The 16,735-nt window shown below is 42.5% G+C and overlaps 1 protein-coding gene across 1 annotated transcript in view; it reads left to right on the top strand.

The window, feature by feature from the left end:
* Positions 1-16,735, top strand: part of cdh23 (cadherin-related 23) — a 71,145-nt gene that overhangs the window by 50,889 nt on the left and 3,521 nt on the right. The window contains exons 23-52 of the mRNA XM_016664801.1: positions 37-156; positions 262-442; positions 525-658; positions 1,906-2,115; positions 3,178-3,285; positions 4,013-4,115; positions 4,898-5,023; positions 5,103-5,306; positions 5,459-5,917; positions 6,028-6,144; positions 6,909-7,133; positions 7,211-7,380; positions 8,728-8,865; positions 9,285-9,404; positions 9,959-10,136; positions 10,321-10,532; positions 10,908-11,102; positions 11,188-11,301; positions 11,375-11,504; positions 12,315-12,578; positions 12,658-12,819; positions 13,404-13,660; positions 14,391-14,488; positions 14,570-14,690; positions 14,767-14,846; positions 14,990-15,030; positions 15,132-15,192; positions 15,735-15,864; positions 16,056-16,175; positions 16,371-16,487. Of these exons, the coding sequence (XP_016520287.1) occupies positions 37-156; positions 262-442; positions 525-658; positions 1,906-2,115; positions 3,178-3,285; positions 4,013-4,115; positions 4,898-5,023; positions 5,103-5,306; positions 5,459-5,917; positions 6,028-6,144; positions 6,909-7,133; positions 7,211-7,380; positions 8,728-8,865; positions 9,285-9,404; positions 9,959-10,136; positions 10,321-10,532; positions 10,908-11,102; positions 11,188-11,301; positions 11,375-11,504; positions 12,315-12,578; positions 12,658-12,819; positions 13,404-13,660; positions 14,391-14,488; positions 14,570-14,690; positions 14,767-14,846; positions 14,990-15,030; positions 15,132-15,192; positions 15,735-15,864; positions 16,056-16,175; positions 16,371-16,487 (4,695 nt within the window). The remainder of the gene's footprint in view (positions 1-36; positions 157-261; positions 443-524; positions 659-1,905; positions 2,116-3,177; positions 3,286-4,012; positions 4,116-4,897; positions 5,024-5,102; positions 5,307-5,458; positions 5,918-6,027; positions 6,145-6,908; positions 7,134-7,210; positions 7,381-8,727; positions 8,866-9,284; positions 9,405-9,958; positions 10,137-10,320; positions 10,533-10,907; positions 11,103-11,187; positions 11,302-11,374; positions 11,505-12,314; positions 12,579-12,657; positions 12,820-13,403; positions 13,661-14,390; positions 14,489-14,569; positions 14,691-14,766; positions 14,847-14,989; positions 15,031-15,131; positions 15,193-15,734; positions 15,865-16,055; positions 16,176-16,370; positions 16,488-16,735) is intronic.

The raw sequence follows: 16,735 nt of genomic DNA, 5'->3' as shown, positions 1-16,735 counted from the left end.
GCGTGCGTGCGTGCGTGTGTGTGTGTGTGTGTTCAGGGGAGAATAACTGCTGTGAAGGAGCTGGACTATGAGATCAGCAACGGGCATTATGCATTGGTTATCACGGCTACTGACCAGTGTCCGAAACCTGCTCTCCGCCTGACATCTAGCACAACAGTAATGATCATTTTTTATCATCTTTACAGAGATAATCCAGATTCCCATCACCAGCTCCAGCTTTGTGGGGGTTTGAATAAAAAACCGTCTCCTTCCTGCTTCCAGGTGTCGGTAAACGTCTTGGACGTGAACGACGTGACGCCAACCTTCCCCAGACAGTACGAGGGTCCCTTTGAGGTAACGGAGGGCCAGCCGGGCCCGCGGGTGTGGACCCTCAAAGCAAGCGATGAAGATTCTGGTCTCAACGGCAAAGTAGAGTACAGCATCACTGGTGGAGATAACCAGAGTCAGTGTCCCTCTGTCTGCTTTCTCTGAGCATCTAAAACCGTTTGCGTTCCCCTCTAAGGTTTTCTCTGCTTCGTTCTCAGATGAGTTCATGATCTCTCCTGTGGAGGGCGAGCTTCGGGTGAGGAGGGATGTGGAGCTGGACAGAGAGACCACAGCTTTCTACAACATCACCGTGACGGCGCGGGACCTGGGAACCCCGTCACGCAACAGTTCGGTGAGCCGCTTTACGTCAGCAGCCGTCAAGCTGCAAGCAGACGCTACTTTGTCATCATATCCTCTTCCATAAATGGGAACTTATAAGTGTCACTTCTGTATTATAATATCTCTTTGCATAATTCTAACGGCACAATGTCCACAAAATACTTTCTATCTCCTTTATTTTCAGATAACTGCTGTAGGAATACATTCCTCTGTATTTTTATTGTTTCCAGGCTAGAAAAGTAGGAGATGAGACACGAGTTGCAAACATTGTGGATGAAAAATTCAGAACAGCAGGTTTTGTGAGGCAGAACAACTATAGACAATTTCAAAGCTGTTTTTGTGTTCAATAATATACACTTTTTAAAATTCAACTGAAAAACAATATATATAGTAGGGGGAAATATAAAATGAAAAAAAAATGCAATAGCCTCTTTGCAGAAGTGCACACACTATAAAATTAAAACTTTGATGGCTCAGTTAAAGCACTGGGTCAGTGTGAGGTCACCCTGTCATCAGCTACAGTGAAGGCTCGGCTTTTCTTGTTGGCTTTTCTCGACTTTCCTCATTCCATCTTTTAGCCAACGCTGTGGTTGGCGGAGGAGTTTCAAAGAATCAGAAAGATCTTTAAGCTGCTACAACTCAGAAAAGATGACAAAAACTGCACAAAATGAGCTTCAGAAATTTGCAACAAGTGGTTCTGTTCTGTGTGTGACGACAATCTCCTGTATTCTTTTTATTTTGAATTGAGCAATTAAGTTTTACAAGAGGCTGGAAGGTTGAGTTATGGTGAAAGTAAAAGAATAACGTACACGCAGTAAAGCACGGTGGTGGCTGCATCATTATCTGTTCTTTGTGTTTAAAGTTTTGGATTTTGTGAAGGTTATGAACAGCTCAGAGGTACTTATAGCGCTGAGCTGTTCATAAGAAGCTATAAGTACCAAATACTACATCAGTAACACTTAGGTGCCTGAAGGCTAAAGACAAGGGAAGATTTTATTTTTCAATCATGCATCCAAAATGATGCATGAATGACAGAGAGAGTGACAGAAAATCTATGGAGCCATCAGAGGATGTGGACTAAAAATGTTCTCACAATCAGAGAGATTCAGAGAATGATTGCAAGGCAGTGAACAAACAGTCATGTCAAAACATGAATGGAGAGGAGAAACTGAATTTATAGCTAAGTATTACTTAATAATCTTTGTGAAACAATATTTTCTATGAACTTTTGAGATTCCCTGAACAGTGCTGCTTCATCAGGTGGTGGTGGGCGTCTACGTTCTGGACATCAACGATAACGACCCCGTCATCCTTAATTTGCCCTACAACACCAGTGTGAGTGAAGGTGCGGCGATACACACCTCCGTGGCCAGAGTTCAAGCTCGGGACGCAGATAGCGGACGCAACGCACTTCTAACTTACAACATCACTGCTGGAAACCCGGGCGGAGCCTTCTACATCAACGACACGGTAACGGAAACCAAAAACTCTGAAGCCAGACACATTTGTCCGTTCTTCTGCCCTGATTCAGGAGGGCCACACCTTCATGTTGGTCTTAAAAACGTGCAGCATGTCGGTGAGAGCAGCTCGTATTAGAAGGATGTGCACAGATGTTTCCTAATTCTCTCTCTCCTTCTGTAATCAGCTAAAGAGAACAGAAAGTTCCAGCTGAAACTATTTCAACTGTTCTTACATAAACATGGAAACTTCCACATATCACTGACTGCAAGTTTGTTACAGAACCGCAAGAAAAATTCCCATAATAGTCCATAAACATCGTTAGAGTTAGAGTCAGATCAACATGGCCTCGCAGCTGTTTGCAGAAATGAGTCTGTTTCTTCGTCCACATCTAAACATTTCCAGCGTCTTGCAGCAGTGTTCATACATCTTGAGCTTTTTCGTGTTTTGTCACATTACAAGCACAGACTTCAAAATATTTTATACAGATTAAAGTGATGGACCAACACAGATTAACATCATTTTGAAGTGGAAGGACAAACAGCATAGGTTTTCATTTCATCAGTAAAAATCTGAAAGGTGTGGGGTGCATCCAGCTCCCTCCAGTCAAAGAACCACTTTTCTCTACTTTACAGCTTGTAGTCTTACCTGTCTATCTGCTGTGGACTGCTCAGTCGTCAGGGAACGTTTTCAAATCTTGCCACAGATTGTGAATTAGATTTAGGTCTGAACTTTGTCTAGGCCTCTCGAATGAACAGACCCGTAAAGATTTGTGGCTGTAATTGCACCTAAAAGTGACTTTATAACGTTTTAAATCAGAGAGCTGAAGACAAACACAGGCCACACTTCTCAGATTTTTATTAGTGTCATTAGTTTTGAAGCCATGTCTCCTTTTTCTTCCACATCACAGTTACACTCTACCACATTTAAACCCATTAAACATGTTGCTCTTCAAAACTTCAACTCGCATCCTGAACTGTCTGCTCTGTGGTTTTCTTATGTATGACGCATCCTGATTTATGTAGTGATATGTCCTTCATGCCTGCAGCTCTGATTCATCTCTGTCCCACATAGTCAGGTGTTGTGCAGGTGAACAGACCGCTGGATAGAGAGTTAGTGGCGGAGTACACGCTAACCATCACTGTGAAGGACAATCCAGAGAACCCCCGCATCGCTCGCAGGGTAATCCCCCTTTCCACAGTCTTAATGTCTCAGCAATTTTCAGTCTTTTAAGCATGCTAAGCAGTTTCATACATTTTAATCTACATGTCGTATGAAAATGTGTCATTTTCAAAACGTCTTTTTTCGTCCTTTACCTGTAAACAACCAGCACTCTTCCCATGGTGCTTCCATGTTTTCTGCTTTACAAAGATAATTAAAAACATCTGCAATAATGATGTAATAATCTCTTACCAGAAACCCATCTCATTAAATTAAAATAAACATATTCAAGCAGAATGAAACCAGTGTGAACAATCTTTGCAAGCAGTTATTACAGGAGCGTCTTTGGTGTTTTGTAAACGGAAGCCAACATGCAGGTACCCTAAAAAAAGGCCGTGTAGAGAAAGGTGCGAAACTGAACTTGCAAAGGTATGCATCAAGTTAACCACCAAGTCTGCAGCACGGTTCTGCAGGTTCTCCTGTCAAGTTGCAGGGCTGCACAAGGTTGATTTTTAAAGGGCTTAAATGATGTTTACTTCATTTTCTCTGAAGCACCTCGCTGGGTTGCAGCTGATCTAATGTAACTCACATCTGGGACACATGTGATCATATAGCCAAGAAGACCATCTTGCATGGAACTGGTTGGGCTCTGGGGGAGTTAGATGAGGGAAATGCAGAAATAACAGCTCAGCTCAGGCAGACTTTTAATGTTCTCTCACTCTTTCATCTTTTGTTTCAATAAAACCAGGACTCTGACTTTTTGGTTATCACCATTCTGGATGAGAATGACAACAGGCCCGTGTTCACGAGAACCAGCTACAGAGCTGAAATAATTGAGAACTCACCAGCAGGTATCTACCTTCTTCCTTTGATTTGACTAGGACAATCCACATATGCTGTATTGAAACTTCGCAGCGTTGTCTCCACCACTTCCTGACTTTGTTTATGCATAGCTCATGCTTGCTTTTTTCCATCTTGCGGTTTCGACAGATTAACTCACAGCTGTAATTTTCTCTGTACCTTTAAAGGGCATTAGTTCATGTTGTTTAACACATGAACCAATCAGTAATCAGAATTCGCAGCTGGTTACGAATGGGTGAATATAAAAACATAAGAAGTTTACAGAGAGCTACTGACATTTTATCACACAACAACCATGAATTACAATTTACTTTATTTGAATTTTACATCACCGACCAAGAAAAATGTAGAGAATAATTGTGAAGCTAAAGGAAAATCATAACCTATAAATGAATTCTGACAGTTGACCTGCATTTAAATTCAGATCCAGTGAAAGAATACTTAATACACCATTTTGAACATCAGGCAACAACGATGCACATTTTGAAGTACTGCATTAGAGAACAACGTCAAAATTCAAAATAATTTGCTCAATTTTGTCAAAAGTTTTTACGCTTGTTTTGGGCTTTTCTGAAAAAGAGTGAATGCGTGACAGGGAGATAGAGACACATTTGCCAAATAAGTTCTGATGTTGCGAAAGCTCCCATCCACTGATGGGTCTGTGCCTTACCAGAGGCACGAAACACAGAAATCACAGATGTTTTCCTAATGTTTTCTGATCTGTAATTTCCAAACTGTTCATGAAATCCATCTTTCTTCACATGTTCTTCAGGCAGCACAGTGACTGTTTTAAATGGGCCTGTTCTGGCTGAAGACAGAGACATCGGCCCAAATGCTGTGGTGAAATACCGACTGTTGGGGCCAAGGGTCGACCTCTTCATTGTTGACTCCAACACTGGTAACCTCATTTCTCTGGAGACAGTTAGCATGAAGCCATGCTGAAATAGTAAAGCTAATGTCTCTGGATCTCTCCTCAGGGGTCCTACTGGTGCGTCAGGGAGCAAAGTTGGATCGTGAAGCCTTCCAGGACCCTCGGGTAGAGCTGATTCTGGTTGGGGAAGACATAGGAGGGTTAAACAACAGCGTCCCTCTCACCGTCACGATCCTGGACCAGAACGACAACCCTCCTGTTTTCAGCCCGTCTAGCTTCAGCGTCCGACTGCCTGAGAACAGTCCCACTGGTGCGTATGACACGTCTGAGACGGACCTGGTCTCACATGAGATGTTTGTCAGGTTTAACTCGTGTCTGAAAACATTACCGCCTCACTGGTTGTTGTTGAGGTTTATTTGATGGAACTGTAGATGTCTTCCCACCTGTCTTTGTCACCTCCAGGCGTTGTGGTGACTCAGCTCTCCGCCACCGATGCGGACTCTGGCGCCAACGGTTGGTTGATGTACCGTTTAGAGAGCGGTGCTCAGGACCGCTTTGTGGTCGACCCGATTTCTGGTGCCGTCCTGGTGGGTAACACCACACTTGACAGAGAGGAGCGTGGGTCGTACCGCCTCGTTGTGATGGCAACTGATCGCGGCGCGCCCCCTTTGTCCGGTACAGCCACGCTGACAGTTATCCTGGACGACGTTAATGACTCCAGACCACGTTTTATAGAACCTATAACCATGATAAACGTCAACGAGTCGACCCCACCAGGTGTGGTGGTAGCTACCCTCACCGCTGAAGACCCAGATCTCAATCCAAGGCTAGAGTACTACATCATCTCAGTGGAGGCAAAGGATGATGGGAACAATCCAGTGGTTGGCTTGCAGAACTCCTTCGGCATTGATTTACACACAGGTTGACTTTGGTTTTCTGAAACATTTGTCATTTAAACAACGTTGTTGTTTTTTTTTTACCCTTTTATTTAGATGTTTTGAAACTGCCGACATGTTTTTGGGAATTTCTAGGTGCAGTATTTGTTCGTAACCCGCTGAACAGAGAGCTGGTAGCTACGTTTGAGATAATTGTGTCTGTCCATGACAACGCCAGTGAGGTTATTGACAAGTCTGGCAGTGTTCCTAACGGTAAGTCCAGGTTGTGTTTACCTTCAGATCCTGATTCTAATTCATCCCCCATACTTACGGTATTGACGTCTCTCTGGAATATAAGTCACATCAGTCAAAAAATTTGTCATGAAGAGGAAAAAACTCCATCTTACTGTGATTCAAGTTAAAGTCCACAAAGATTTTAGCAATTTCCACATTTTTACGTTTGTCTCGGAAGGACAGAAACGCCTTTTGCCTGCTGTGCCTCACACACAACCAGCTACCATCCAGATAATCACCAAGTCATGGAGATTTGGTGAACCCAACCACACTTTGCTTCCTCTGACGGTGGCCAGCTGAACCTGGGAATTCATCCAGAAGTTGTTGGTCACAGTTCTAGCTGCTTCTTCATGCCACCCTTCCATGACCTTCACTTCTCAATACTACCCTGCTATTGGTCTTATTTGATCACCGTAAAATTAAAAGGCAAAATGTAAAATTATTAATGTCCGTTATTGCTCTGTTTGCCAGATTTACTTGTCTTTCCCATTTGGAATAGAGATGGTAAGACATATGGGTTTCTGAGTCATGTCTTATTCAAGCTGTAGTGAAATTAAATCGAAATTAGATTACAAATTACAAATTCAAAGTTGTATAAGACTTTGATCAACATTAAAATGGTTTGTTTAAATTTATTTTGAAGAGTTTTGCCAGAGTGAATCAAGGATTTTTCTAAATATTTCAGTGTGAGTTTCTCTTGCAGTAAAAGTTTTTTTTTCTTTGCTTATTTCTTTTCCTTTCAGCGAGACTAACCATCAACATCCTGGACGTCAACGACAACGCGCCTCGCTTCCGGCCCTTCGGAGTCACCAACTTCACAGAGCAGATTTTAGAAGGAGCTCAGCCGGGCACGACGCTGCTGTCGGTGTCCGCTGTGGACCCCGATAAAGGTCCAAACGGTCAGGTCATTTATCAGCTGCTGCACCTGCCAAGAGGGGGCTATGTCAGACTGGAGGACTCTTCCACCGGTAAGATCACCCATAAGCTTTGCAGAACAAATGCAGCATAGAAATTTACTGTAGAACTGCTGCTGCTGCTTTTTTAGGGAAGATTGTGGCCAATCGGACGGTGGATTTTGAGCAAGTGCAGTGGCTGAATTTCACCATTCAGGCTCAGGATCACGGGACGCCTCCGAGGAGCGCCGAGCTTCCGGTTTTTTTACGGATAGTTGACGTCAACGACAACAACCCAGTGTTTCTGCAGCCGTCCTATCAGGTACAGGACTGCTTAGATCTGTAGGGCTGCTGCTTTTAAAATGGTTCCCATAAACTAGAGAAAGTTAGTGAACAGAAAAACATAAAATCAACTTTTTCAAGCTTTATATCATGTTATAATGTTATTCCACGTGACTTTCCCACTCAGCTCCTTCAGACTAGCAAGTAGCAATTGGCAAAGACCTGGTGGAACTGTGCATTTTTCAGTGAAACGCTGGTAAAAACGTTGTTAAAAGGGTTAATGGGGGAGTGATGTTATAACTTCCTTAAGGTGGAGTTTCAGAAAGAGCAGGAGTTTTTAAAGAGACAGAGACCCAATTTAAATTACAAAGTCAAATTTTATATTTGACATATATAAGATTTTTATAACAACTGAAGGTAACATAGTTACTTTACTTATATAAAATGGTACTATCTGCCTGGAAAACACAATACTAATACTGTCCCTCTACAGAGACATGACTAATCATTGCTACTGTTAATAATGAACAAGTTAAGTTCAATGACTTAGAATACCATCAAAAAGTTCATTTACTTCATCAATCCAAGTCTTTGCTTAAAAAACGAGTGTTGGGTCCAAGCATTCTAATAGAAAGTTTAGTGGAAGGAAAAAGTGCAGCTGGAAAAGGTTTATTAATAACAGTGATAACTGCAGGCTTACACAAACTCCAAGCTGCTAGACGTCCAGTTTGAGGTTCAACAGTGACTGGTGATAAAACCCGGTGGACCAGAACCAGCAGGTGACTTTCAACCCAAATCAAGTCCAAGGTCCGAGCTTAGAGCACCACAGCATCTTCATTACGCTCGTCAGCAGAAGGAAGCAGAACAAGCTTCTGTCAGCAGACAGATGAGAGACCACAGTGGAATCAGATACCCAGAAATCTGTAGGTTGACCTGCACAAGAGAAGAACCTCACAATCTATCATGGTGATGAAAGAATGAATCCAGTAAAATCAAATAGTCTTAATATGTGAGCATAATAAAGGGAAGTTTGGTGGCAGGAAAAGAGGAGTAGAAAAGGGGAATTCCTGCTAAATGAGGTTAGACCACTTCATGAGTTCACATGCTCATACTTTTCATTAAGTCTACATTTCTGTATAAAAAAAATTGAGTTGATAAAAAATCCATGATCTTGTAATATTCTAATCTAACTGAATGCTTGGTTTCCATTGGTTTAAGCCATAATCATCCAGATGAACAGAGATATGTTAGGTATGTCACTGTTTGTAAAGAATCTGAACAGAATGAGGTTCACATTTGGAGCTGAACTGAATAAAGGAAGTGTTTGTTGTTGTTCTGATGGGCTGACATGCAGCTGATTCTCACACGATGTTTGTCTTGTTTTAAGGAACCCGTCTTTGAGAACGTGGACTTGGGCACCACCGTAGTTCGTGTCAGAGCCACAGACGCTGATTCTGGACTTTTCGCTGTCATCGAGTACAGCCTTGTGGACGGAGAGGGCAAGTTTGGCATCAAACCTTCCACTGTAAGGTCATTCACAAGCTGCAATTCAGCCTTTTTCTAACTGTTCAGCAAATTACAGAACAACTTCTTCATGCTGGAATCCTCTCATTTACTTCTGTTGGCTTTGGTTATGTACACTTTGTTTTGCAAGAGATGTTATTTAAATAACCTTTTGACCGCATACAGAAAAGCCAGACAGTTCCTCTTTGGCAACCTTGCACAAAACATAAGCATGCATTGACAGTTAAGAGCCGTCCTGCTGTGTTTGCTCTTCTCGGGCTGATGAAAGTGATCCGGTCTGGAAATGGAAGCTCACACTGTAGCCCAATGCACAGTCTACATTTTCAGCTCTACGCTCTGGCAGAATAACGTCCTGATAACGCCACCACTCCCACTTAAGTACTTCCTTCCTAATCATTCCTTTTCCTCTTTCTTTGTAAGGGAGAAATCTACATTCTGTCCCCTCTGGACAGGGAGACCAAGGACCACTACACTCTGACTGCTGTGGCTCGAGACAACCCAGGAGGGAGCCCTAACAACCGAAGAGAGAACGCTGTTCAGGTAGAAACAACTATCGCATCAAAGCAACCGAAACATTGTTAGAGTTTTTCAAAACTGTGGTTTGTCTAAAAAACATGTTTCATTATTTTCAGATGTTAAATTAGACTAAACTTTACTGGTTTCAGTATTTCAATATTCATATTTTCATATTCTTAATGTCAGAATAATGAGAATATTTTGAAGATTGGTACTTTAAATGGGCAGTATTATGTAAAACCGATGTTTTTGAGCTTCACCTCATGTTTTAATGTTATTCCTTCATCCAAATCATATCTGGAGTGTTGCTTTTATTCTTTCATGCATGCTTGACGATTCTTTGACCCCCTGGCAGCCATTCAGCTGTGCTAAACATCTGGATGAACCCAGCACCACCTTTTAGACGCAGCTCCTTCTTGGAGCTTTCACATCACAGAACAGCCCAACTCAGCTCCTGCAGACTAGCCAGCATCAATTAGCAAACACTTGGTGCTGAGCTCATTACAACTACATATTAGCAGATGTTTACCATGATTGCATGAAAACTGACTAAATCATCTTTATCTGTGACTCATCAGGTTCTGGTGACGGTTCTGGATGTAAACGACTACCGGCCGCGCTTCACAATGCGAGTGTATAACACCAGCGTGTTTGAGAACGAGCCCAGCGGTACGTCTGTGATAACCATCTCCGCAGTTGACCTGGACGAAGGAGAGAATGCTGCCATAATCTACAGCCTACTTGGGCCGCATTTAGGTAAGAATTTACCAAAACATTTTCTGGAGTGTTTTGCTAAAATATTCATATTCAACTTTTTCACATTTTGCCAAATTAGAACTATAAATGTCCTTGTAGTTTGTGGGTTATTTTATTGATTGTTTTTGTGGAATCATTTTGGTGCAGCGTGTTCATCAGTCATGGTGTCTTTTTGGGTTTTTAGATGCGTTCTCCCTGGATCCAATCACCGGACTGGTGCGTTCGCGCCGCCTGCTCCAGTCTTCTGAGCGTTTCAACTTCACCGTTGTAGCTACGGACCAGGGGCGTCCTCCCCTATGGGGCACTGCAGACCTGATCATCACAGTCATAGACGTCAACGACAACAGACCCGTGTTTGTCAGGCCAGCTAATGGAACCATTATTCATATTGCTGAGGTATCAGCTCCCCTAATGCTAAGCTAATGTTAGCATGTTTACTCTGTTTTCATGTGACTCACTAATAATTCAGGTGAGTCTCGTTTGATGAACTTCCAGCTAACAGTGGGAAAATCAAGCCTGGAAACTTTTATGTAATGCAATACATAGTACAACAGATTATGTAATTTTTTAAAAGGTGAAGATCTACTGCTCTTAGCAAAAGATGCTGCAGCAGTTTTTTATTATTTTCTTTCTTCTTATTGCAAAAAATGTTAAAGTAAAGACCAAGGCTAAAATTTGCAAGTCCTGGGGAAAAGAATAGTTTTGCAAAACTATCTCAAACTGTATTAAATCTGAGTTTTGATTACTTTTTTCGACTCTTGCTTTGTGCAGGAGCAGCCTCCAGGCCTGCCTGTGTATGAGGTCCATGCCACCGACTCAGACGCGGGCGTGAACGGAGAGGTCCGCTACGCCTTCCTGCAGACTGGTGCTGGGAACAGAGACTGGGAAAACTTCCACATTGACGCCATGTCTGGAGTCATCACCACTACTGTGAAACTGGACCGGGAGAAACAAGCCCTGCTCAGCGTGAGTCCGCCTTCTCCTGCAACTCCTGCAGTCAACACGGGGCCGCTGCGCCGCCCTCAGTAACCGTGTGCAAATCACTCCTCAGCTTATCATCGTGGCCCGTGACATGGGCCAACCAGTGCCTTATGAGACCACCCAGCCTCTGCAGGTGGCGCTGTTGGATATTGACGATAATGAACCGGTCTTCCTCAAGCCACCGGTAATGTTGAGCTGTAATTTATGTGTCCAGTTTTGGGATGTTTGCATGTTGTAATGACTGGTTTTCTCTGCAGCGTGGCAGCTTGCCCTACCAGAAGCTGACGGTACCAGAACACTCTCCCTCTGGTACCGTGGTGGGAAACGTAACCAGAGCTGTGGACGCCGATGAGGGCTCCAACGCCATCGTCTACTATTTTATTGCAAGTATGAAACATTCAATGATGGTCCTCCAGTGGTGGAGGAAATATTAAAACTTTGTGCTTAAATAAAAGTACAAATAAACAAACAAAACTGTATTCTAGTAAAAGTACTTGATTTTAAAAATCCTTAAAAGTATTGGTAGAAGTACTTCTTGAATTTATTACCTTATCCAATGATGTAGAATATCATTAACTGTATGTGTATTTTATTTAATATATCAGTGGTATTGTGTCGTTTTAAAGAATAATGCTGCAGACAGAGGCATGAATACATGTTTTTATTGGGTTTAGGATTTGTGACACAATTTACACTTTGATTTAAATTCAGGGATGACCTGCAGACTTAAATGTCATTAAGCCTAATAAGAAGGAGGAATTATTATACATTTAAAGTTTTTATTTAACAGAAAGCAAAAAAGCTATTTGTTATTTTAACTGCAGTAAACACTTTCAAGTAAACGTTTTAATAAACAAAAAGAAAAACGCAAAGTGATATGAATGTAACATGGAATGTAACATTATAGAAATACAGTGGAGTAAAAGTCCAAAGTACCCTTGATTAAATCTGGTTAAGTAAAGTACAAATACATAGAAAATGTATTTAAGTACAATAAGTACATCCCACCACTGAATGTTAGTGTTTTTGGATGAAAAGTATTAATTTATCGATGATGATTTCATCCTGCCTTCAAGGGGTTTTCCTGAACATATTGTCTGAGCACATGAAAGCATTCGCACTTCAAAAGCAAAAGAATAATGCAGACATTTACAAAGATCCATCTTCACCACAAATCTGTTTCATGTGCTGCTGAAGGAGGAAATAGTGATGCAAACTTTGGCCTGAGTCTTGATGGAGAGCTGAGGGTTCTGAAGGATCTGGACCGGGAGGAGATCCCGGCCTACTCCATCATCATCAAGGCTTCCAGCAACAGGAGCTGGACCTCTCCCAAAGGTCAGAGGTCACTACAGGCCAGAGCGCTGGACCCTGCTCTAGACCCGAGCCTTCTGGAAGTCCGGATCGAACTCGAGGACATAAATGACCAGACGCCTCGGTTCGCTAAGACAGAATACACAGCAGGTAACTGATGCTGCTGCTGCTGGTGAATCATCATCTGGTATAAAACTAGACTAACATTTGGTTTGTGTTTTTGTTTCAGGTGTTGCAGCAAATGCTAAAGTTGGCTCAGATCTCATCAGGTTGGTGGCTACAGATAACGACATCGGGAACAACAGCGTGGTCCAGTACCATATCGTTACAATCCGCTACTTCCAGACCCAGAGCAACGGCAGCGAGGATGTGGGCAACATCTTCACCATTGGTGAGGAATCACAGTTTAGCCAGTTGACATTAGATCTAGTTTCTGACAGAAGGATGGGGTTGTTTGGACTGAACTTTAATTCATTTTCATCGTTAAAATGAAAAACTTTGGAGTTACGTTAAAATTTAGCCCTGGTGTTCCCCACACTGAAGGGTCAGTGACTGTCCTGGGTTAGCAGGAGAGCTCTGCTGTTCCTGCTCCACAAAGTGTTTGACTTTGTTTTGGCCTTTACATGTCTGCATAATATTACTCCGGCTTTAATTCGATGCTCTAGGGAAAGATTAACTGATGTGGGTCTGACTGATTTCAGACAGAAGTAAAACCTCCTACTTCACTGTAATATGTGACTGCGTGTCAAAAAAAAACATGTAATTTTGGCAATTATGTGTTTGTAGAATAGAAAAATATTACAAAAACAAGCGATGTTTCAGGATGTTTGTGTTTTTGAGGAATCTGTTCAGCTCCTCCAGCATGTGCAGTGTGTGATTCCTCACATGTTGTAACACATAATGAGGATAATTGGCTCTTCGTGTGAGATTTTGACTCCCACAAAGTGACTCACTTCCTTTTCCATGTCGCTGCAGGTTTGATGGACGGAATGATCCGAACTTACGACCTCTTCACAGCTTACGATCCAGGCTACTTCCAGCTTGAGATCTTAGCTTGTGACTTCGCCGGCCACAGTGCCACCACCAACGTGAACATCTACATCCTCCGAGACGACCAGCGGGTCAAGATCGTCTTTAACGAGATACCGGACTGGGTCCGCGAGAACCAGGACAATTTCATCAGCCTGCTGTCCAACATCACAGGAGCTATCGTCAACTTGGATGACATTCAGGCAAGACTTCCTCATCTTCACTCTGTTTTTAACAAACAGTCTTAAAAAGTACCAAGCTGTATTTTGTTGGGATTTCTTGTGTCAGACCAACAGAAAGCAGCAAATCGCTGCTTGTCTGCTACAGAAGGAAGGCTTAAAATTTTAAATGTGGCATGTGTTTACATTTATTTTCCATAATGTTGGAACATTTGAGAGAATTCATTTTCCTAAATAGTCTCAACCTTTATTAAGTAAAAGGGTAAAGTAAAATTTAATAAAGGCAAAGCTGATAAAGAAGCTTCATGGATGCAGAGCAGAGAAGGAAGAATCGTTAATCCCCTACTTCAACCTCTCTCTGTCCAGGCAGAGATTTAAAGAGGAGTAGCAATAGCAAATGAGGTGGATTAGCAGAGCTGCTAACAGCTGATGTTGCCATCCATATTATGTTAGCATGTTATGACAATCATGATTCGGTTACACAGCAACAGTCTTCAGTTAGAGGCCTCTTCAGATTTGTAGTGAGTCTGACTGCTTTCGGATTTCCTTCTTGTCTACAGCATCACCATCCAGCATGACCGAACACAAATACACTATCTTTGATTTTTTTTTTCTTTTCTTTTCCTCGGGGAAAAAAATGTATGTTGGTTTATCAGATAAAATTCCAATAAAAATACACTGAAGTTTTTATTCTAAAGCAAATAGTGGAGAAATGGCCACTGTGTATGATAATTTAATATGTCCTACTTTGTAGTTTCATGTGGACAAGAAGGGCAGAGTGAGCTACTCTCAGACCGACATGCTGATCCACGTCGTCAACAATCAGACCAACACCATCCTGGATGTGGAAAGGTTTTTTATCACCTTTAAGTCCTGTAATCGTTCAGGTTCTGATCGTAAGGCGTCTGTATGAGCTGTGCTGTGTGTTCCTAGAGTCATCCAGATGATCGATGAGAACAAGGAGCAGCTGAGGAGTTTGTTCCGGACATACAACGTGGTGGACGTTCAGCCTGCCGTCGGTGACAAACTGCCTGACGACATCTCCACCCTGCAGGTCTGCACACAGCTGCCGTTCATGAGCTCATACACTGTGGAAGGTTTTCACTGCTGGTTTTCTTTCCCGTTCACAGCTGGTGATCATTATCCTGGCCGTGCTGCTGTGCTTGGCGGGGATTTTGTTTGTAACAATGAACTGGCATTATCGCAGAGTGTAAGAATCCTGCAGATATTTCCACTGTAGCAGATTTCTTTTCAATACGGATTGCAGAGTGATTTAAAAGGCGCAAATGTTTTAATCCGTCAGTCTGAGCTGCAAAGTAACATTTTTATCTTCTCCTGATGTTTCTTCTGCAGACACCAGAGGAAGCTTAAAGCTATTGTTGCAGGATCAACAGGTGAGGAGGCAGCTTTACACACAGCCGTGTTAGCTGTTGGCAAACGTTACTTTGGAACTAATGCATAACAGCTTTTCCTATTATTTCGTTTACCCATGCAGGAAACCAAGGTCTAATGGATATTCTGGATATGCCAAACACTAACAAGTACTCGTTTGAAGGGTGAGATCTATGTCCTGAGCGGCATATACTTTCTTTATTAAAAGAGTTTTGCGATTTTTATATTATTTTAACAGAAGTACTGTTACTAATTTATCTTGTCGCTACATTTATTGAAGTTTTAGACTCTCTTGCGATTTTGTCGTTGGAAAAAAAACAACAAAAAAAACAACTAGCAACAAGAAGGCAAATCTTCCTTCATGTTGGTGGAGACTTTTATGGTATTTCCAACTTCTGACTCGCCACCAGGTGGCGCTGTGTCAGGCTGAAACTGTTTTATACCCGAACAGGGCTGAGTGACAAAGGTACTAAACTGTACCACTGTAATAAATAGAAAAATGTAACTGCAGTAGCCACTCTTCAACCAAAGGGGGCAGCACTGAGTCAGTTTCAGGCAAAATATTGCAGGCTTAATCAAATTTACACAAAAATGTAAAAACTCACACTGAAGCATACAGTATAAATATAGAACCCTAAGTAACCTACTTAGTTTATTAGCAAACAAAAAGTTGATTTGGGGGTTAGTTACACGTTTCTTCCTGCAGAGCCAATCCCGTGTGGATGGACCCGTTCTGTCGTAACCTGGAGCTTGCTGCTCAGGCTGATCATGAAGACGACCTGCCGGAGAACCTGAGTGAGATCACCGACCTGTGGAACAGCCCGGCGCGCACACACGTCAGTACCAACATTCATCTGGCTTCACTGCTCAGCTTACAGTCTGGGATTTATGGATTACTTTGAATTGTTCTTTTTCCAGGATGGATTGATTCTCCGACCTATAACTTCAGTGTTTCATAGAACAATAATTGGTACAATAATAGTTGGTAATCCAGATTTCTATGATGACTGTGTGGTTTTCCTCTCAGGGCACCTTTGGCCGCGAGCCTCAAGCGAGGCCAGAGGACGATCGCTACCTGAGAGCCGCCATCCAGGAGTACGACAACATTGCTAAACTGGGTCAGATTATGAGGGAAGGGCCCATCAAGGTAAGACACATCAAGAGAAGTAAACATGCAGAAACACTTATGTATGTACTCATCCTAACTCCAATCAACAAGCACTGAGAGGTGGAGCCAAAGACTCATGTCCTGACTGCAGGCTGTTGGTTCAGGGGTTGGCGTTCGGGCTTATGGGATGGATTGTGTCAGAGTTTTGTCTGATCCTAACTGCCGTCCTGTCAGGGTTCTCTGCTGAAGGTGGTTCTGGATGACTACCTGAGGCTGAAAAAGCTCTTTGCAGCGCGACTCGTCACCGTTTCCACCGGCCAAGGAGAAGGAGATAAGTCATCAATTACTGAGGTGGGCCTGGAAGAAAAACCGCTGAGCTCTCTGCATCTGCTGCTGGTCTTCTTCACTGCCACTCAGAGTGATCAGCTGTTCTTTTGATTCCCTCTCTCATGCTCTGATGGTGCACACTTTTACCACTTCTGCTTCATGCCTGGAATCGGCTCTTTTTAAGTCATTGCAAGACTTCTAACACAAGATTTGTCAAAAATACTGACATTTCAACCCTCTTCTTCTCGATAGATGGTGCATTTACTCTCTTC

Source organism: Poecilia formosa, unplaced genomic scaffold, assembly GCF_000485575.1.
Source record: "Poecilia formosa unplaced genomic scaffold, Poecilia_formosa-5.1.2 Scaffold513, whole genome shotgun sequence".
Classification (NCBI taxonomy): Eukaryota; Metazoa; Chordata; class Actinopteri; order Cyprinodontiformes; family Poeciliidae; genus Poecilia; species Poecilia formosa.
Note: the sequence above shows the minus strand (reverse complement) of the source record. Positions and strands in the feature narration are given on the sequence as shown.